The following is a 22,315-nucleotide window of genomic DNA, read 5'->3' as shown; positions in this document are numbered from 1 at the left end:
CAGTCTGTCTTTCCTTTCCTTACCTGTCTTTCAAATAACGTCATACACCATTTAAATACTTCAATAGAATATGACCAAATCCCGCTCCTTTCATCCAGCAAGATGCCTTTGTCAGCTGTTAGTGTCCAGCATAAGTTCATCGTTAAAGGACAAGGTTAAGGCTTCGTGTGCGGAGTAACTTGCAACTGGGAAAATTAAAGAGGGAAGAGACACAAATGAAGTAAAATCCTGTTTTAATCTGTTGCAGACACAAAGAAAAATACAGTAGAGGACAGGGAATCTTGATTTCTGCTTTGCATTCTTTTCTTTCCTTTGCGTCTGTGCTTTGGGAATAGGTAGACTTGAGTTAGTTCAGAATTACTGGCAGGCATTGCACGGGCCTGCTTCCAGATACTAGCCACCAACACCCAGAGAGAGGTTTAGGCACGTGGGAGGTGGGGAACTGCACCTTTCGGAGATTCTCAAGAAACGACGGTGTTATGCAGCAAGAGACTCGATGGACGAGCCTGAGCAGCCAGAATTCAGACTTTAAATGAACAACGGTTGGATGGTTTGTCATTGCACAAGTCAAGACAAGGCTTTCTTTTGGTATTACGCAGATCAGCTAAACGTTTGTGAGATACGAATTTGTTTACAAAGTGATATGAATTAAACTCAATAGAAAAAAATGGGAACAATGTCTAGCTTAACTGACTTCTCCCCAGTGTCCCAAGGTAGATAACAGAGAAAAAGAGGTTGCTGCCAGGTGAGATAGGAACTTGGGTTCTCTGAATTGCCCGCTGGAGGAGCTTCTCTTTAGCTGCTGATTATGTTTTCTAATACAAGGGAAAAACTTATCAGGCACAAAGTTGAGATCCTAGCAAAATCTTAAAGCCAAGGTTGCTTACGTTAACTCCTGTTGTTAGGCTCACCTGAGGCAGGATTGGCAACAAATTGGGACTGAATTCTCTGCTTAGAACAGAAATAGGGTACCACAGTTGCCATGGGTTGGCAAACATTCAGGAGCTGCTATTGATGCTTGCCCTATATAGATCACCTACGACGTTGTCTTGAGTCCAGAGCTTTCCTAAAAGGATTTCAAGGTAAAACAATGCCTGTGCAAACTGCCTGCTGCCTTGGGAGGGATCCAACGGCATTTAAATGCCTCGTGAGCTCTTTCTGAAGGTCATCGGGAGAGGAGAAGGCCGGAAAGGAGTATCCCACTCAAGTACCGGCTAATTCAATCTGGTGATGATTCATGTTTCATATCCCAGGATGGCTTGATATTTCATGTATTTGTTACCTTCTATAGCAATAGCAAAATACGTAGAATTCAATTGTACAAATCACAATGATAGAACAATAGCTTAACAAAATCAAAATACACTTCTCACACAGCCTTATCAGCCTAGGCGTTCTCCTGAAAATACCAGTAAAACCCCATAACCCTGGGAAGCTCTGTGCTGTGCTTTAATGGTCTTTAAAAGCGTAGTGAAAAAGTAAATGGGCCCTGTAGCAATTCCCAAAGATGGTGAATTCAGTTTTTACCAAATATAGTAAAAACAAGGCTCCTGCCCTGTGCCTGATGAAATCAATGGGAGTCTTGCAACTGACTCAAAGAGCAGCTAGGTTAAACCACTGGTTGTATGGCACAATAAGGCGGAGGTATCCTCAATTTCAGAATAGCCTAGGAGCAGAAACAGGCACCAGCTGTGCACTTTGGGCAGTGGTCAATCAGCCACCTCAAGGAAATTCTGAAAGATGGTAAGAAAAACCTCTTTTCACTCCTTGCTGCAACAGTCTAGAACAATGAGAGCTCTTATGATAGTTGGTATGTTGTCATGGCCTCCCTCTGAATCTTGCACTTTTTTTAATTAATAATTGATGAAGTTATTAGTCTGCGAGAGATTTGGCTCCTGTACATTCAAATGGAAATTTGTTCTTCATTTATAAGTAAAGCGATTTATTTGTGAGAAAAAGATTAAGAAATCTGTATGTTATTTTCCAGATCAACAGTTTTTCAGTTGTTTCAGTATGGAGTAAAAAAACCACTCCCAAAAACTAAGAAAGTAATTCTTAGTTCCACAGTAAGAACTATGTTTGTGTACACATCTGCATGTATGTACAGACATGCCATCTTTTATTCAGACTTCTTTTTTTTTTTCTGTGTAGTCATTCCCTATCTGACACTTCCAGTCTGGTAACTTGTGGCATCAGTGGCTTACAGACCACTACACTTTGTGACGTTACGGTGTGCTGCCCTCCCATAACGTAGTTAAACCTCTGAATCTCTTATTCTGTTTGCCTGGTGAGGAAAAGCAGCCAAAGCTGGTCAGGGTTTGTGCTCAGAGCCGCTGCTCCATGACTTCCGTACTTTCACATATGGCACTATTAAAAAAAATATATGTAAATAATCACCTTGTTGCACCAGCAATTACTTTCATGGGTGCTTGCACTGAATTTCAGTTTGCTAGTGGGACAATAGCTGATTTGGGCCACTCAGCATCTACTTCAGAAAACAATTTAGCCTGAGTTTAACGTTAAACACATTAGGATATCCAACTGTGATTAATGATCATAAGTTTTGGTATTTTTTCCTAGCAAGGCCTTGAGGCTGAATGGATTCTCTATGCAAACTGTAAGGTTTCCCCAATCAGTTCGCTGCTGGATGATTTTTCTATCCCTGCTGTGCTCTGTAGCACAGACCTCCGACATGAGTGAAGGTGTCGGTGTAAAACGTCTCACTCGGCAGTGGCAGAGTGGAGCTCTGTCTACAGCAACTCAGAGAAACAAATAGGAAACAGGATTTCCCCCAACAGGCATCTGATTTTTCAGAAATGAACCGTTGTAACGGGATGTGCGGCCGAACAAAAAACATAATTTATACTAAATGCCTTCAGACTTGACAAACATGGCAAGTAGGACTTCTAGCTCCCTTCACCTGAGCACCAAGCTTTAGCTGGTTCCCTTTTTCTGTCAGTATTTAGTAGAAATAATGTTCTTGTTACCATTTTGTGCAGGGTGGGTTCTGGTAACTGCCAGACCAAGAAACCTGACCCTGTTTGTTTGCTACAAATGCTACCAGCTTTACGTGCTCTCCACCCTCTGGAAACCCAGGAGAGCTTGTGCTTGCCTCCTGCTGCAGCCTCGGGGAGATGCCCTTTCAGGAACTCAGCTCTTCAGATAAAAAGTCTCCCTCTTCACATGAGAGCATCCTTGAGTGAGAGCATTGCAGTATATTTTAAAAGCTTTTTCTGTCTGGAAATATTCCAGACAGTCCCTTGCCTACCGATGTCATCCTCCTCCTCTCCCCCTCCCTTCTTAAATCTTCCCAAGCAGATCCATATCATTAATATTTCAGTATCAGCTGTTTACAGGCATTGGCTACACTGCAGCGCACTTCATCAATAAGAGCCAGCAGAGGCTGTGAGGTTTGCCACACTGCCTTCATCCAGCGGAGGAGTAAGAGCAAAGGCAGAGACTGGCAGAGAAACTGAGCATCCGCCGAGGGTAAGGCTGCGTATTGCAGTCCCGGTCTTGAGGTGCTTTTTGCTGCTGTCCCTCACTCAGATCGTCCAGGTAATACCCTAGCAAGCAACAAGAATGGATGTCTTTAAGAAAGGTTTCTCCATTGCTAAAGAAGGTGTGGTGGCTGCTGCAGAAAAGACCAAGCAGGGAGTGACAGAGGCTGCAGAGAAGACTAAAGAAGGGGTGATGTATGTAGGTAAGAGAGAACTATTTTCAATCTACGTTTGAGCATGAACTGCTGCATAGATTGTCTCTGAGAAAGTCTGGGGAAATTATATTGTGGCTAAAGCTTAAGAGTGAACGGCAGGAGATCTGGATAACCTCCTCAGCTCTGTCACACAGTCACTGTGTAAGCCTGGGGTGCCACATCCTCCCCGTGCCTCAGTTTCCCCAACTGTAAATTAGACATAGAAACAGCCAGCACTTCAGGGGAGGCAGAACGAATGCAATGCTAAGGAGCAGATGCCCAGGTGGAAGGTTTCTGTTACGACTAACACTGATTGTTTGCAGGGTGAGTCACTCACTCTCCAAGCATCTGAGCACTGCTGGTCTCCACCTCACCTCCGTGCTGCGAGAGACATGCTGAGGAGGTCCCTGAGAGGAGCCAGCAGCGGTATTAAGTGGGGATTGCAGGATGCATCTGTTTCCCCACAAACATACTGTTTTATCCTGAAATCCCTCTCTTGTTCACCGACCTGTTTCATTCCCTGTGCACACATTAATCTTGCTTTACAAGAGACGCCCAAATTCATTTTGCCCAAAGGATAGGATCTGGAAAACAGCATGTCTGATGTCCTGCCTAGAGACCTCTCTCACAGTTAATGTGCTGCTTCAGAAACCTCCCCTTTCAAGGTCACCCTTGAAACCTGCTATCTCCACTATCTAGCACATGCAATTATGTGGCTGGATGGTCAGATATTCCAGATACTATAAAATCTACAAAGTCTTAGGTTGCCAAGACTGATTACCTCACTGCTGATAACTGCACCTCGCACAGCTTTTTACGTTTGCTAGATGTGGGAGAGAGGGGTTTTTTTAGTAGGAACGTTTACATGCAGGCTCTTCCTGCTATCAACATCCACAGCTGTACATAGCTACTATATTTAAAACAGCTCTATTGACAATAGCTACAGATACATATTTGTACATTACAAATGAAATACGAGTTTTATGTGTGGCAGATCTGGTCATGTCTTCATCCTGAAATTTTAAATACTCAACTATTGGCATGCTGTAAATGAACATACGTAACAGTTCACGTTTCAATTTGCAGCTGACTCGCAAGAAAAAAAGGTAAACAGCATCCCTGTAAACAATTAAACTAGCCACCGTAACTGAAACAGCATACAGTAACATCACATCTAGGTGTCAAACTGTGGCATCGCTACTGCTCCAGCTGCTTCCTGGTTTGAGTGGTGTCAGAAAGGGTTATTCTGAATTTTTACACATAATTCCTCCCATCTCTGTTCAGTCATGTTGTACGTCTCCATATTGTGACCTGTTTTCATTTTTGCACAGCCATGAGGTACAGACTCTGCTCATGAGATTCTAACCTTTTCAATAAAGTTTTCTAAAAGCCCTCTTAAAACCTAAATCTCTGAATGAGGATCAAATAAGGATCAAGGTGAAGATTAAGTGCTTTCTCCTTTTATTTTTTTTGTTTTGGTTTGTTGGTATACCGGCAATTGCTGCCCTGTCCTGCACTGGATAGTGCTTTGCCTTGGGGCTGATTCAGTTCCTGTTGCACGCTGGGGAATGCTCAGCCCTTTGGGGAAAATTCGGTCTTTCACAGGCAGGAAAAGTAAAGGCCAGATGGAGGCCAGGTATATCTATTAAAACTGGAATGATTAGTATGTTGTTCATGCTGCCTTTTCTCACTCTGTGGCACATGAAGGGTTAATCAGAGACCTGAACTGTTCCTTCCCTGCTCCTTCTTTTGCAGAGCCCTATCCCAGCAGCTTGGTCTAGAGCATTATGTGACGCAACCTGAATTTTTGGATGCTAGGAGAAAATAATACTTGTGTAAACGCTTGAGGGTCTTTTCAGAACATCAGGAAAGGGAGGAAAAAACCTAGGATGGACAAAGTGGATCCCTGACTTTTATTCAGGTTTGTGTTAACTCATTGCTGACTCTCCAAGGAGGATTCCAGATGTCTGGGCACGACCACCTCATCTGGTGAGTCACTTGCTGCTGCCCCAGGAGAAAAAAAATAATGCTCAGTCAGAGGCATCCGCCTGGAGCGGACGGTGTCATCAGGGCTCTGCGGCCACCTCGTCCCTCCCCTCTGAGCCACACAGGTTCAGTTCCCACAACCCGTGCCAGAGCCGGAGATGCCTCCCTCCTGTGCTAACACTGCAATGCGGTTCACAGCTGGGCTGGTTAGAGACGCTGCCATTTGAGCGTGGGGTGCTCCTGCCCCGCCGCGTGGCTTGCTGAACGTGTAGGGTAGAAAAGAGGGTGCACGAAAAGAGAGAGAAATCCTGTAGCGTGGGCCACCTCTGCACTCAGTAAAAGCACAGTCTGCTTTCCAAATTGTAACAGTCTCTGGGTATACCGAAGTGGCAGCGGATCTTTGCACAGTTACCGTGTATCCAGCAGTTGATTCAATGGGCTGTCTTTTTTTATTTGGTTTAAATAGGAGGATAAGTGATGCTGAAATTAATTAATGAAGTTAATGCAAAGCTGCATCACAGTATTGAGTATAAGGTCATTAGTACTGTTTAATACCATAATTCAGGAAGCGTCAACAAAGAATGCACTTCCAGTTTTCCAGAACAGCTTTCGACCATGCGTGTCGCAGAAAGCCCCAACGCACCAAGCTCCACTTAAATGAAGTGACTCCGGCATGAACTCCAGCAGGACTTACAGCACGTCATAATATCCTTTTCTACTATAAACCTTTTCCCACTGCACAGTGCTCCGCCACCTTGGTCGCACCCTTGCGATACCAAAGCTCTTGCAGATGACTCACGGCACTCAGAAGAGGCAGGATGCATGAACTTTTAATTCTGTGTACACAAGCTGCAGGCAAGGACTAACGAGTGAAAGGAGATCGAGCATCAGGTGATTGCCTTCTGATTCAACAGATACGGGTTGCTGGCAAGGGTATAGGGCCGGAAGGTCAGGTTTCATGTGGTGCATAAAGGCTGCTGGGCCTGAGTCACTGGGTGTGGCCAGGAGACTGGGTTAGGAGGATGAGGCAAGCTCTCCCCAGGCTGCAGCGGTGGCACTTCCCGATGCCATTGCTTCTGGCGTGAAATGGGCTCGGGTGTTTTTCTTCTACCTGCATCCCTCCTGTCTGGAATTATTTTCCATCAGAAAATATGGCACCCACCCACTCCCCTCCCCCTGCAAAAGAATAGAGCCCAGAGAGTCATCTTAAATCAAAAGTCTGGTAAAAAAATACACAGAAGTACAGCTCTTGTCTCACTAAGCATGTTTACTGCAAAACAGAAACGTATGCAAGGCTGGTACAGCAAATTATATACTTTGCTTACCTAACAACTGCTCTTTGACCAAAAAACAGCGAAGAATGGCTAAGCTTGAACATCTGTGTCTGATGTGAGAAGACCTTGTATGTCAAATCAATATTGTGGCAGTCTTTTATTAGAATGGCACTGGGAGGGAAACTGAAGCAGGATGGCGTCTGAATTGAACTGTGTGCATTTGGCCCGTTCAGGAGCTCACATTCATGGCTTGAGACTTGCATCTGCTCTGCTCTCTGCTGTGCTTCTGTACATGTTTGTATATCCTGGGCATCATTATTAAATCCAGTTTACAGCAGTGCACACGTATCATATGCATCCTTAGGATTGCAGTTTACAGCGTTAACAAGTATAAAGTACAAGGATTTCATCTCTTCAGTTTGAACACAGTTCAGGAGGGTGGAGTGAAATGCTGAGGGCATATTGTAGTAGAACAGCTTTGTTCTGCCCCGGGCAACGATTACAACCACCAAAATAAATCAACAATTGAGAATTACATTCAATAATACATAACATGTATCAGGCAGAACAGAGCTGAGCTGGACCTCTTGTTATCAGGGCGCTGCACCTGTTTGGCTTTTCAGGCTGTTAATGAGAATGAGATGGGGTTTGTAGCTGGTTTCTCCCACCACACCCATGGATGCTCCAGTACCTCTGGAGTTAAAGATCTGCCTGGCTCTCTATTTCTGTCATTTTGACAGTTGGCCATAAAAATATTTTTGTTGTATCAGTACGGGAAACTTGAAAAGAGCCTGTATAGATGCAGGTGATTTACGAAATACAGTGAAGTGGGACCAGTGGAACCTTTTGGCATGTGTTTATTTAACTTCCAACAGAGATAAATTTGATCCTTTATTTTTGTAATGTGAAAAAGCATCTAGTTACTGTGGAGGCTGCCCATCTACCATATGATTTAACATATGTGCTGCAGTATACAAATAGAAGGGATGTATAGCAGGTCACTTCAAGCTTGGAGGAAAATTGCAGAGATTAATTATTCCTTAAGGGCTACTTGTGTTGCAAACTGAATGCCTTCACATCCTGTTAGCTTTTCTGCCTTGAGAACAGCGAGATAAATTACAATGTAAACATACATATGGTGTACTTTCATAATTTGAGATAAAAACATCTGTATTCTGTGTATTGCTGCGAGCAGGCACTTACAGCCTAGGCTGAGGCACTGAAATGGGAATCTAGTGAGTAGGTATGTAGTAGGTGGGTGGTTGTTCTGTAAATTCAGCCTCAAGTTTCTCCAGAGTCTTTATTAGAGGTATAGAATGAAGCTTTAAATGACCACTGCAGCCATGTATCCTGCTGAAAGGCAGGGGAGAGTCACAGATGTGACTCCTTGTCTTGAAAGACTGAAGTAGGTGAGATTTTTACCAGGTGACTTAATACACATTCATTTTTACAAGTAGTTTAACATTGATTTACCTCCACTCGACTGTTCTTTTCATTTTGGAAATATTCCAGGGACAATTTTTCATACTTCAGAATGGTATATTCAAGATTTTTCAGGTCTAGGCATCTCCAGACAATTCGTGGTTGAAGCTATCCGAATCCCGACACAAAGGTGCTCATTGACTTTATTGGGGAAGGAAGCTGGTCCCTTCTGCCAGCTCTGCAAATGGCTTGTGTCTTACCAGGAGGTGCCGGCAGCACCACGGCTCCCCACTGCACCTCATAGGAACAGAAAGCTGTCTGTGTCCAGAAACCAGGGCGTTCTTTGCCAGGTAGCACTGATGGACCGTGTGTTTCCTTTCACAGGTACCAAAACCAAGGAAGGCGTAGTGCAAAGTGTGACCTCAGGTAAGAGCACAGCCCTGAGAGAGATGCGGAAATCTGTGATGTGTTGCTGGACCTCTTGATAAGGCTGTCGCTCCTGCCAAATGGAAGGTCTCTGGGGGACACCACTGATCTGCGTGACCTTCCATTTGATGAATGGAGGATGCTTGCCAGGAGCGATGGTTCAGGGTCTGACATTTGCAGCGCACGTGGATGGGAGAAAATATTTAATCAGTAGAGCAGGTCAAAAAGATCTAACAAATGTTACTTGGCAAACTCAGATGATTCACAGCAATTTAGACATTTCACAATGTCAAGAATGCTACCCAGCATGCAGAGAGGATTTACTTGCATCAGATCCTGTCAGGCCAAAACTGGTGTTTGGGAGACTCCTGTCAGGCAGTCACAGAGTCAGGGACCCTAAGGGATCCTTCGAGGTATCCCAAGCTCCAAGGCAGGGCAGCTGTATGGACTGCCTTGAAGAGAGATGAATGATCCTTTGCCTGGAGAATTTCATGACGATTACTTCTTTCTACCCAGGTGTATTAAATCAAACAGAAGGTACCCAGAGAGGTCATATGCAGTCGGCAATGCAAAATCCCTTGTTTGCACAATTGTCTGTTAGTATCTTACAGCGAATTTTTCATTCTCCAGTTGCCTACAAAGACTGACAGGCTGCAGTGCTGCTCTCTGAGCAGCATTTTGAGTCAGACAAAACTCTTACGTACATGATCTAAATTCAGATGTGATCTCATATAAAAAATCCAAATAAGGACTGTGCCAGAGCTGATCTCTTACCTCGATGCAATCGTTTTATTGTCCCAGTGAATTTGGCAGTGCCTAGATTGTTGACTTTCTGCTTTTGTTGAAATCCCAGTTGCTGAGAAGACCAAAGAGCAGGCCAATGTGGTGGGAGAAGCTGTAGTGGCCAGCGTGAACACAATGGCAAACAAGACTGTAGAAGGAGCAGAGGCCATCGTGGCCACTACAGGAGTTGTAAAAAAGGTATGTTTGTTTCTTCGGTGATTTGCAGGACAGAAGAGTCATCTTTGGATTACGCTTAAAACATCTGCAAACATTTACAGTTGATAGTTTTACCTATTCAATGAGAGGTTTTCAGCAATATCTGCTTTTATATAATGCTTAATATTACTGTATAATGCCTAATATAATCACAGAATCATTTAGTTTGGGAGGGGCCACTTGAGATCATCTAGTCCAACCCCCTTAGGGTCAATGAGAGCAGGTTGCCCAGGACCGTGTCCAGTTGGGTTTTGAATATCTCCACAGATGGATATTCCACAATATCCCTGGGCAACCTGTGCCAGTGTTTGACCACCCTCACAGGAAAAAGTAGTGTTTTCTTGTGCTCAGATGGACACGCTAATCGATTTGTGCCCGTTGCCTCTTGTCCCGTCAGTGGGCACTGCTGGCAAGAGTCCAGCTCCCCGTTTTCTTATGAAAGCAGCACAGCATTTTTCCCAGGGACTTGAGTAGAAATGCGGCCAGGCTGCAGCGAGCGTCTGGCCGGAGTCAGAGCTCTGGGATGTGCGGGGTGTGAAGGAGCGGGAGCCCAGCGCTTGCCCTCCCACCTGGCCGGTGCCCGCGCACCCCGCAGCCTTGGCCCCGGCCCCGGCCCCGGCCCCGGCCCCGGCCGCTCCGCAGGCAGCAGAGGGCAGCAGCAATTCAGGCAAAGCCCGGTCCCGGCAGAGAGCCTGACCCTCCTGCTCTGCTTTGCGCTCATTGTGACAACAACCAAACGCTTGTTGGTAAAGGCCGCGTGACCCAAATTGTGCACGGGTTAAGCCAGATTCGGACAAGGCGTCTTCTGTCCTCCAGCCTAATTTGACAAAGTGGGTTGCTTCAAGTGAGGGGATTAAGGGGCATGTGAAGGAGCAGAACAGCTCCCTAGATGAAGGCAAAGTTGATCATTAGAGAAGATGCTTTCACCGGGTGGTAACAAACAGCAACCATTTGTACGGTACATGAGGCCAATATTTGGCAGCTCTTTGGTACGCCCGGCTGCGTTTCCCCTCTTCAGAGAGCTGTGGTCAATGGTGTTGATAGTGACATGAGCTAGATGAGTCACAACAAACCCAAACCCAGAATCAAAGCACAACGAGGCTGGCCAAAATTGTTTTAATTGTTCAGACAGTTGGCTGATGAATTTCCTGACCTGCACATAAACACATTGTGATGTGAAACAAAACTTATACACACCAAATAAATCCTGAGAGAATAACCTAACAAAAGAGAACGGCAGCTACGAGTGATGCAAAATGTCCTCCTGAAAGCATGTGAAAAGGGCAGATACAGAAGTTCTGCTAAGTCCTTGAGATAAGATTAATCTCTATTCCCACAGGGAACAGCAGTTAGGTTGCAGGAGTGCAAACAGTGATTCCTAATTCTGTGGGGCCAGACTACCCCCTCCTACCTTTTGACTGACCGGTCGCAGGGTGATTGACCCAGGAGACCTAGGAATTTGCTGACAGTAGGAATCCGTCCTGCAGATACATACGGAACTGTCTCCCCTTCTGGCAAGGACTGAGCAGCAGCAATCCTCTTCCCCTTTCGTCCTAAGTGAGAGCCCCCCCTCAAAGACTGACGAGCTACAACTTACAGGTGTTAATTCCAGAGCTCAAACCAGTTGACGTTATTTGTTTCCATCCTTGTGCAGGTAGTCCCTTAGAAAATCAGCGATTCCTTCACCCTAGTAATGGTTCTGGGTTATGCAGACTGCAGGCAATATACAAAAGCTGTGAGTTTTCCAGGGGGTGAAAGCATTAAGCATCCGAACTGTCATTCTGGCATCTTCCATTGATGTCTGCCTGCTTAGAGTTAAAATGAGGATTGATCAAGAAATAAAAAAGTGGGATGTGTCACATGCCAAAGGGTAGACTAAATGAGGGAGCCAGGAAACTGCTTTGGATACAGTATCATGGTGTCGTGCCAAATAGCAGAGGTGGGCAGAAGAATGAGAATGGGAGGAGAAAAGCAAGGCAAAAGAAGTCACAGGAGAAAGAAATTCAGGAAAAATGTTTGTTTCTGTGAAGGAGAGGAGTCATCTACTCTACTGGTTTAGTTCAGCTTAGATTAGGAGTGCAAATCTTGTAGTCATCCTCACTCACCATACTTCTGTTGCATCTGCTAGATACCTTTTGGATAGCAATGACACAGAAGATTGAGCTCCATGTGCACACCGAGTGCATCCTAACTGCTAATGGTTAATTGCCATGGAGCCAGAGCTGCTCCGGAGGGAGGGAGCTGCGGGGTTGTGCTGGGCTCTTGGCACCAGCTGTTTTCTCTCCAGATCTGCTCCTATTGTGCTGCACAATTTGCTAATGGAAATACAGCCAGCGGCTGCCAAGAGCAGCAGCGGGCACTATAATGCATGTGAGACGCCCACTGGAGATACACTAAGAAGAGTGATAAGGTATAGCAGTTAGATGTTTAAAAAATAAATACCTACTGTTATAATCTTGCAATCCTAGAATTATACACAAGCGTTTCAGCCCCTGAAGTTTGAGAGCGCTGTTACATCCAGTCCTGAGACTTGTTCGTGCTCCATCCCATCCTCCCTTCTAATTGCAAAGAGCAGTTGATAACATCTTCTTTCTGTTTTAAACTATCTCCAGTGTTGTTCCCTGCTGACTTTATAGAGGAGTTGTTCAAAGCGCCCGGGGATCTGTGTGGATGCATGGCACTGGGCAGTGCTACAGGATGACTTGAATCTGGGGAGTCGAGTGGCCTAGGAGGTGTGTCCCCAGCTCAGCATTCCCAGTATTAATATCAATTACGGAGAGCTTGTTGACATTTAATCTGTGCATTTGACAGCTGGGATCAGTGGCAGGCACATACTAGCAAGGAGTGGGGAACTCTAAGGATTCTGGATTAAGTTTTGCTCAGGGCAGCAGCCGTGGGGTGGTTGAGCTCTGCAGGTGTATCAGATGGCGCCTTTGGCCATGGGGAAGAATTCAGCCCTTCACAGAACATGGCAGGCACTGAAATGTGGACACACGTGGGCAGTTGGCAGCCCGCTGCTCCTTGCTGTCCTCGATGGGAGCACTCGGAGCCAGACAGAAGGAAACAGGGCCGAAGAAACACTACGCCTATGGAGGGGTGCCAAGCACCAGATAAGAGCAACCTCAAGTAGTGTTGGCATCGCCTAGTAGGGCTTTGGCACTGGCCTGGTCACTGCTAACTTAGTACAAGAAAGTATTGACTGATTTGGAGGAGTTTTTAAAGCATTAACTAAAAAATACGTAAGTTAAAAGATCATAAACCCTCCGTAATTTTTCTGATATGCAAAGGAACGAGCCCATCAGTCATGTGTTTTTTCTGTGGCTCTGCACCCATCCCAGTCCCTGGGGTGCACATTAAGGGATTTCAGTGAGATAACCACCCACTGAATATCCCTGTCTTAGAAGAGGATTAATTCTTCGTCTGCATGACACAGCACAAAGCTTGCTGCATTGCAGACACCACGTGGTTGGGAACAAGCGCACGTACGTACGCACGCGCACACACACACTCACAAAATGTCCCTCGGGGACTGGAGGAATTTCCCCAGTAGCTGATGCTTCCCTACACCCTCCACCTAGATGTTCCCTTTAGATCTGTTTGCCCTGTCAGTTTTTGTATGGTTTAGTTGTCAGTTCATGGCTCTGTCATTTTGAATTGGGTTTGATCTTTTTTTTATTTCACTCCATTAATTATTTGAGCAGTTGTCAGTTACGTGCAACTGCTGGGCGCATTCGTTGGATCACATCGTTTCTCTCTGCGCTTCATCTAGCACATGTGTACCGCACCCGTACTGGGGCTTATCGCTTTCGTAACAACTGCACATTTTGAATACGAGCGGTTGACGTTCGTGGCCTTAATTCTGATCCCTTAAACCCTGCGACGCCACCAACGCTAAGACAGTCGCACTGAAGGAATTAGAAGCAGAAACTGATGAATGACCTCCCTGTTTAAGTTAGTTTGGGCAGGGCGAGTGCCACTAGGAGAGAGCAACCAAGGGCATCTGAGAGGCTACCAAGGGCAGAGCTGCTAAGCAGGAGGAGCAGGGAAATCAACAGCCAAACTACCTTACAATTAAGTAGAATAAATAGTCAAAACTCTTCCCCTTTGTATTCAAGCTTCATCCTTTTTATTCAAGCTTCACTGATGCAGTGATGTGTCCTGGTGGTATCCTTCAGCATCCCATGGAGCAGGGAGACTGTAAAAGCAGCGTGGAGTGGGGTACTCTGTCTACAGGCACTTTTTCTGTGCTTCCCTCTCAGTTTCATTAGTGCATCCAGGCGTACATTTTTCACATGCAGAATAGCTGAGTTAGCGGCACTGGTGAAGCCTTAAAGTCTCCAAGAGTCTGTGTGTGCTTCATGGCTGAAGGCTGTGCCCCAGTAATCCTGTAGGATAATAACGTAAACATTATTAAATATGTATTGTTTGTATAAGCAGCCCTAGAGGACCCTAAGAGAGTCTGGCTGTGAGCTGAAAGAAAACAAAGCTACCCCAAGAGTCCACCTGGATTGGCAGGGTAAGACAGGAATCCTGCGTGCCCGTCTGTCTGTCCTGTCGGTGGGTACACTCACCCACTAAGTGACTGACTAACCCTGACTAAGGGTTGACCTCTTAGTCAGAGCTGTCAGCATCACCCTGAGCACATTCAGCCCGAAACCCAACCTGGACAGCCCGTCCATAGGACCTGTCAGGTTGCCTGAGGGTTTACAAGGGAGTGGTGTGGGGATACTGCCAAGTAGCATTGCTTTTGCTCCAACGCCCAAGGTCAAGAGCACTACAGGAGGCTGAACTTTTCTCCGCCTTATGCAATTGATGTCCTTTTGTAGGCTGTTAAATTTGTAGCAGATTAGGTTGCCAGTGAACCTCTCTGGTTTTACAGCCTTAAAATAATAATAATAAAAAATGAAATCTTACTTGCCACTGAATTTGTTGAGTTTTTGATGAGTAATGTTCTAGCATCCAACTTTTAGACTCTGCATGCTTTCTCTGTTAGGTAAGGAAGATAATCCTGCTAAGGTTGTTTATCTCAGAATTTCTGAGGATGGCAAAAAAACCCCACTGGCCTATAACATAATAAGGATAAAAATATAAATTCCTTTTCATGTATGGCCTCAGCCAGCGGAACATACAACACAGTCACTGAGCTGAAAAAGGAAATTTCATACAACCTGTGAAATAGAGAAAGCTGAAGAATCAAATTGTAATTAATTTTTTTTGCAAGATCTGTGGACTTTTAAAATCTGTTTTTAAAAAACATATTGAAATATCTGAACCCAGAAGGCTATAGTACATTCTATTTAAGACCTCTTAACATTGCGCAGGACTATTTTTATAAATGACAGGTCCTAATTTGTTGAGTTTTTCATTAGTGAAATCTGAACATGTAACTATGTTTCATAACCTTAGTGAAATATGGTATTTTATATATATAAATCTTCTATAGTGTATATATTCTATATATATAGTGTATATATATATATAAAAATATTTAAAAACTTGTATAGTATTCCTGTAATGAATTCTAAGGTCTTGTATTTCACTTAACTATTATGTTAAGCTACTTTGTTTTTCTCTCTTCTCCAGCCAAAAAGATTCAACACCCCCCCCCCCCAAAAATAGAAGAAAACAGCCCATAACAAACTAAATCAATTTTTTTCATTTTAAATACATTTTAAGACAATACGTAATTTCTGAGGGGGGGGGAACCTGCTTGCCGTTTAAGAGCAGGAGGAGCGTTACTAATTACTTCATGGTTGCAACATGCCTTTCCCTTAGAACATTTTATCCCTTTTAATGAGGAGATGCACACTGAAAGGAATGGCAAAGTTCTTGCTGTCCTCCAGAGAAGCTGGATTTTCACCCTTGCTTTCTTGCCCAGCATCACGCTGTGAGTCAGTGTTATACCTGGGATTGGTACCCAGGAATTTCTGGCTCTGCATCCAAAGTGAAGACCCTTACATCACATGGTCCTCCTCTGTTTATTGTTTTCCTAACTAGTCACTGAAATCCCCAGCCAGCTAACACCCAGCTGAAGAATGCAGCCCTTCCTCATCTCATGCTCACTATTCTGGGCAGGGCGGGAAGCGCGTGAGAAAAAGGCTGTGAGGCGATGTCCCTAACACGGCCTGACAACTCTTCATCCTGCGATTGTGCTGGTTCCTCCACCACAGTTTAGAAACACTCTCCAGAAACATGGTTGCTTCCCTTTCTAAAAATAGATGGATGAGTCACTTCTATCCTTCTAGAGCAGAGTCTTGGCAGGGAGCACGATTTAAGGGATATAAGAAGCAGCACAATAGCTGAACAGGGATTCTTCAGCCCACCCATCGCTCTCGGATGCAGTGTCCTGAGGAGGGGATGCCCTTTTCCGTGACTGTTTCTACATCTACCAGAGCTGAGCTCCCTGCCCACAGGAAGAGTAGGTGGTCATGCCCTGTAGAAAGATGGGGGGCACTGCACTTGTCCTTGTGTTCCTATGAGCTGTACCCCAGTTTTCCCAATGCAGCTCAGTGCCTTAGGCAGTCATCTGTGATTCACCTTCACGATTTCACATGGCAGCTGGTAACCCCACATGCAAAAAACCCACGAAGCGCCTGCTGTTGCAGCTATTGTCAGTGGCTTGCATTGCAGGTTTCTTTTCTTTCCACCTAACAGTCCAAAAAACTGCTTGTAAAGCTTCAAAATACAATTTGAGGCTATTTACCTGCTTTCACCTAATGTGCACTGTTGAGTTATAAGGTGTAGTGCTTTTTATATGGCCCTATATGCATGTAAAGTGTTTTAAAGCCACAGACTGGATCCTGAAGCCGGATCAGCCTCCATAAATTCAGAGTAGTGAGCCCTGTTTGCTGACAACAGGAGAGTTCACTCGTTTTGGAAAGGCTGTGGCTAAGCGGCTCCATCAGAGCACTGGCCTCTCCCCAGCAGCCTCGCGTCCCTGCTGCGCCGGGAACTGGAGACCAGAAATTGGTCTCCGTGATGTGCACTGTTTGATGTCATTAGGTTACCCGGGCTTACTTAACACAGATCAGGCTGATACTAGCAAGAATCATTTCAGCCAACAACGCGATGCAAATTAAGGGCATGTTTCTTAGGAAAAAGAAAGTCACACTGTGCTTTTCACCTGAAGACACCCCCAGTGCATGGCTCACTCTGTAAACAAACTAATTGACTCTCGGCAGGGAGGTGAAGGGAATGCCTGGAGCTGCGACAGACATCAGTACTGGGCTGTGGCTCATATCTTGGCCATTTTCTTTCTTTGGTGGATTGATCTCTTACGGTAGCTTGCGTGGAGAGCAGGAAGCCTATGGCAGGACAACCAGGCCGCGGTGCTTCCATCTCCCAGCTCCCCTTCCTGCCAAAAATGGATCTGAAGTCCAATTTCCAGCTTAAATTTTCATGGGATCTACCTATGTAACTCTGTGAAATATGTCTATTTTTTACTTTTTATTTCACATCACCTCTTTGTCCCTAATTCAGTCCCAAAAGCAGCAGGGATGTTCTCCTACTGATGAGAACAGTTGTGACTGGACAGGAAAATAAGGACACACGTGAAAATGAAGAGTGGAGTCCCCCAAAACACACGGAGCATAAAGTTCTGTTTACAGTAGGTTTGACAGGGACGTTTGATTTGCACTGCATCAACAGTGGCACCAGGGAAAGCGGTGGCCTTGTGTTTCCAAAATATTGAAATTCAAATGATATATCTCCCTTCCATGCAAAATTGACTTTCCCTTTACATAGTATATGTGTTTCAGGTTCCTTCTATGGTGGCCCTGATTTTGTGTGAGAAAGAGAGTAAAAATTCAGGGATACCGCTGGGCATGTGTGCTCAAATAGAACAGAGAAGCTTTGTAATTTTAGTAGAGTTCCGCGGTGATTTGGGGCTGGACTACGGAGGTCCTGCTGTTTCTGCTTCCTCCTGCTCTTACTGACTGATTCCACAAAGGCACATTTCTCCTTTCTGTCCATCCCCTGTGCACATCCAGTATGGTCAGGATTTTTGTCTTCTCTTCCCATGTGGCTAAATCACATTTCATGTAATTGCCCGGTAATATAATCTTTTGTCATCTTCTTTGAATAGGAAGGTAGCTGAAAGATGTGGGCAAGTAGCTAAAAGAGCCCAAAATGCTTATGAAAATGCTTGGACTTCAAACACAAAGAAAAGCTTATCCTTTGATAATGACATTTTATCTGAGGCATGACATTAATGCCCCCATAATACTGCTATATCTGAAATTATTAGTCTATGCAATGAGTGCTTAAGGTGAGTAAGATAATGTGGGAAAAGGCTAGGCATAATCTATCTTACTCTAGGTAAATTTATTTGTTCCTCCCAAATGTCTTCACACTGAAGGAGTCAAAACTCTGGTCTCAGTGATGGGAAAGAAAACTTCAGAAAAAGAACTGATCTTCTGCATGAAAAAGAGCCTAAACCAGGCTGTAAGAAATTGAAATGCTTTTTCATAGACATCTGCTCTAACAAGCTGCACAAAAAAAATGGATTTCGAGCTATATTTGCCATCTATTAAACCCGGTATTTTATTCGCGTGTGTAATGCTCAAACCCATTTCACACAGTCTGCTCAAATAGTCTGTCTAAGGTTAGGGCGATGACTGTGCATGTGGCAGTAAGGACAAACGTCTCGCTTGTGACTTGGCAGGAGGACGTGGCTGTGCCGCAGCCGCCCGAGCAGCCGGGAGTGGCAGGAGAGGGGGCCCCGGCAGCAAGCACAGGCGGCGGCGGAGAGGTAAGGTGATGCCACGGCCCTGACTTCCCCGCGATCCCCGGGCTCTCAGGACCGCATGTGGGCTTCTTCTGGGCTACTGGCCTTCCCCGGGAAAATCTCCCCTTTGCTTTCTGTGGTTATAGATCTGCCGCGCGTGGAGCCCATCAGTATTCCCACCTTCATGAGTTATTTGACAAAAACCTGAGCTCATCGGTTCTCGCTTTTGCCACTTCCTTTTTTGGGACCAAGAATTTGCCATGAGTGACGGATTGGACAGTTTGTAAACTGCTGCCTGGTTTGGGCTGATTTTGGGGTGTAAATGCGCATATAATAGTTAATGCTTTCCTGTGGTTTTATCACCACATGGAATAGCTTTTTCCTGGTTGCAGCCATGCTTTAGATAACAAGTTAGATTTTTCTATAGATTTTTAGATAACAAGTTAGATTTTTCTATAGATTTTTCTATATTTAAATTAGTACTTTTAATTTTTGATCTACCCGCAATGTCCTTTTGAAGCCTTGGGTCAAATGTCAGTCTCTGGGCCAATTTCAGCTCTTGAGCAAGGGAGGATAACCTCTTATTGTCCAACATGGACGCTTTAAAGGGACAAACGCTTCTCACGTGGTATTTCCTTTACGATTTCAGTCCTAAGGCCTTTGGCTGCCCACTCCAAAAGCCCTGCAGTACTGCATGCACCCAAACTCCCCAGTTTTCAGCCTCTCTGAAGCTCAGACTGTTTTCACGGTGCCTGAAGCTCCCAAAAGTGTCAGCTTTGCACCTAGCACCCTCCGCCAGCCATCGCCCTCCTGGTGCCGGTCCCAAAAATGAGCCCTGCTAATCCGACTGACTTCATGGCTGCACAAGTGCTAATGTCAGGCTGCGTGTCGGGGCGGGAGGCAGACCCGGCAGCAGAAAGCAGGACGCTCCAGCCGGCAGCAGCCCGGCCCCGCGTTAGCTCAACTTCCACCACATGCAAAATCACACTCTCGTTTGCCCCAGAGGTCTGAGTTACAGCAGGAATGTGTCTGGTTCCCAGAAGGAATGGATAATTCATTTATTTTCTGCACTACATATGGTCCTCATTGTTTTGTCGCTGTTTATGGGTTTTTATGTGATGACTACCAGCACTGATTTTTTTTCCTAATTTTATTTATTTATGTTTTCACTGGAAATATTTAATTGCTTTCCTGTCTGTCTTCTCTCACAGGGTGAAAATGAAGGCAATTAATCAACTGAGGTACTTCTAGCTCAAAAGAGAGCATTCCAAGAGCATACACGGAAATCCCGCTCTCCATAGACTAACTACATTCAGCTCTGTAGTCTTTCACTTGCCTCATAAACCAATCGTGCAATATATGTAAGCCAGAGTCCTCTGATTGTAAGTAAAGTGCGGGTGTGTACCGGGGTGTGTGTCTCCCTCCCCACCTCCCTCGTGGCTTCCCGACCTCCTCGCTTTGTGTGCTTTGGTCGGACTCACTGATCTGTGTCTCACGTCCATCTGCACTGGCACTTGGGATCTCTAGGTATTGTGGAAATATTTTTTTTTTAACTAATAAAAAAGTGTTTGAACAAGTTTTTTGTTTTGTCAGTTTTATTTGCACTTTTTAGACGTTGATCCTTTCAAACTGAGGAACTCTTCCTGTAAAAGTGTGGTATTAAAATACAAGGATCTCAGGACTGTAAGGGCCTTAGAAAGTGAGGTAAAAGATGGGGAATAATGAAAAATTGTATTTCTGAAGTCAGTAGCGTAGGTAGGTCAGCTTTCTGTCTGAAAAATAAACATTTCAGGGCTTAAAAATAGAGATTTCACTTTTTAAGTACTCCTCTGTTTGAGAGGGAGTGCGGGGGAGGATGGAATTGGAAAAAAAGGAAGCTTTTCAAAGGAACGTGAAAGTCACATTGAGCTCAGTTAACGTTTGTTCTTTGCTGTTTATTCTGCTTACACCAGAGCTTGAAAACTCTATCCTGACATCTGGGTGTAACGAACAGCTAGAAGGTAGTTAAAGAAACATGATGGGCACTGACCTGTTAGATCAGAACTGCATTACTGCTGGCAGGGGCAGGCAGGATCGCTGTGAAATGTGTGAGTCTGGTAGCAGGTGCCAAAGGAGAATTACTGGTGCAACGCAAACACTGGGACTGGTGTTGGTTACAGCAGTCAGTCAGTCTGCAGATAAGCTGCTGAGTGACAGCAGTAGAGACCTTTCGCGTTCACAAGTGTAAAGAACAGGAAAATGTTGCTACAAGCTCATTGCTGTAAATAATGAAGGATGAGTTTAAAGCATATCAGTAAGTATGGATCTAAAAATGGGGTCTTTTATTCACCTACAGGCAGAGCACCCACAAATCCATGAGAAGCCAGTGTAAACTGTAGAGATTTAGGCTGCTTTGGAATCAGACCGCTGATCTTCGTTAAGGTGCATAATAGTGATGACTACAGAAGGTATTACAGGAGAGACTTGCTGTAGCATGGAAGGACTAGCAAGTGTGATATCAGCCTCTCTCACGCATTAACAATACACGTAAATCTTTGCCTTGCAGAGACCACAGGACTTCCATCCAGAATGGATGTTTGATCTCAACAAGGAAAAGGAACAAAAGAGCCCTAGCAGAGATAACAAGGTCCTTCAAAGGAAGTGATATCCAATATGTGCATACTCTTTTCTGCTGTCCTGCAAAACATCTGCAGAACTTGCCAATTAAACAGAATAACTGAAGTTGAGGCCAAGGTAAGGGGGCATAAAGGGCCACAATACTCATGCCCAGCAGCAGGAGGCTGGAGCCTATTCTTAGTGCTCGCTAGAGAGAGGCAGGGAAAAATCCCTCTGCTCCAAAGCTTTGCTTTATGGGGATACAAAAAAAAAGTTCTGCCAGGCAGGGGGAAAGAGGAGGTGAGCACCTTCGCTAGCTACAGCACGTGTGGGAGGCAGGAGCAGGTATCAGCTGGGCCAGGCTGTAACTCAAAGCAAGGAGTAAACTGCTTCCCAAATGCCCGTCTCTTGAGCAGGCTTTGCCCCTGGTTCAAAAGGACTTAAACCAGGAGAGAATTACAATTGCTGAGCTAAGAGTGCAGGCACACTGCTCTGTGGTACTGAGCTGCGTAGCTGCTTAGGAGAGAGGCTTGCAGCACTCCACATCGATATGCTGGGCTACAGCATCTTCTTCCCTGTGGGAAGGGAAGGATTTAACTGGTATTTACACACCTATATCTAGAACTGTGAGCCTAAACACTGCTTGACTATGGGCACCGAAAGTGTCTGAATGTTTCCTAAAGATCTGCCTCTGCGCTCGCCTGCTTCTCGCATCACTGAGCACTGTTTCATGCCCGGGCTGGACCAGGGTTCAGCACTTCCCTGCTGTAGCCCCTGCCTAGGTCTGGTCTAGTCCCATTGTGGTCACAGCTCAGAGGATTCTATGCATCTTGCACAAGGCAATCACAAGCCTTAAAGACAGAGATCAGGACATGTAGTTTCCTCCCACGTGAGCATCCTGCGTCAGTGAGCGGGAACAGGGTAGTGCTGTGTCCATGCAACGCCTCGGTGAGCCTCAGTTTCCTTCCCTCGCTTCCCCAGACCGGCTGCTACCCAGCCGGGGAGGGCAGAGTTGCCAGCTGAGCGGCCTTTATCAGAGGTAAGAAAGGTGAACACTTGTTTCTCCTGAAGTAGAAGGGTCTGTCATAAAAGAGCCGAAAGATTATCTGTTAAATATTCAATTAAACTTTGCTGTATGTCTGTTTGGTTCATTGCATGGAAAAGAAGTCTGTACTTCTAATAAGTGTTCAGACA

The 22,315-nt window shown here is 45.1% G+C and overlaps 1 protein-coding gene across 1 annotated transcript; it reads left to right on the top strand.

Annotated features, from left to right (window-relative positions):
- The first annotated feature begins 3,399 nt into the window (after window positions 1–3,399).
- On the top strand, window positions 3,400–20,096 carry SNCG (synuclein gamma). The gene is made up of 5 exons (XM_050899295.1): window positions 3,400–3,703; window positions 8,761–8,802; window positions 9,656–9,783; window positions 18,464–18,550; window positions 19,738–20,096. Exons 1-5 carry the CDS (start codon window positions 3,583–3,585, stop codon window positions 19,756–19,758), a joined length of 399 nt encoding a protein of 132 aa, XP_050755252.1. The 5' UTR covers window positions 3,400–3,582; the 3' UTR covers window positions 19,759–20,096.
- Window positions 20,097–22,315: the final 2,219 nt, after the last annotated feature.

Source organism: Gymnogyps californianus, chromosome 6 (genome assembly GCF_018139145.2).
Source record: "Gymnogyps californianus isolate 813 chromosome 6, ASM1813914v2, whole genome shotgun sequence".
Lineage (NCBI taxonomy): Eukaryota > Metazoa > Chordata > Aves > Accipitriformes > Cathartidae > Gymnogyps > Gymnogyps californianus.
This window is presented reverse-complemented; position numbering and strand designations above follow the sequence as displayed.

Coding starts and splice junctions, on each gene's coding strand:
- SNCG (XM_050899295.1), top strand. CDS start 3,583: ATGGATGTCTTTAAGAAAGGTTTCTCCATTGCTAAAGAAGGTGTGGTG. Junction 8,803..9,655: donor AGTGCAAAGTGTGACCTCAG/GTAAGAGCACAG, acceptor TTGAAATCCCAG/TTGCTGAGAAGACCAAAGAG. Junction 9,784..18,463: donor CTACAGGAGTTGTAAAAAAG/GTATGTTTGTTT, acceptor GTGACTTGGCAG/GAGGACGTGGCTGTGCCGCA.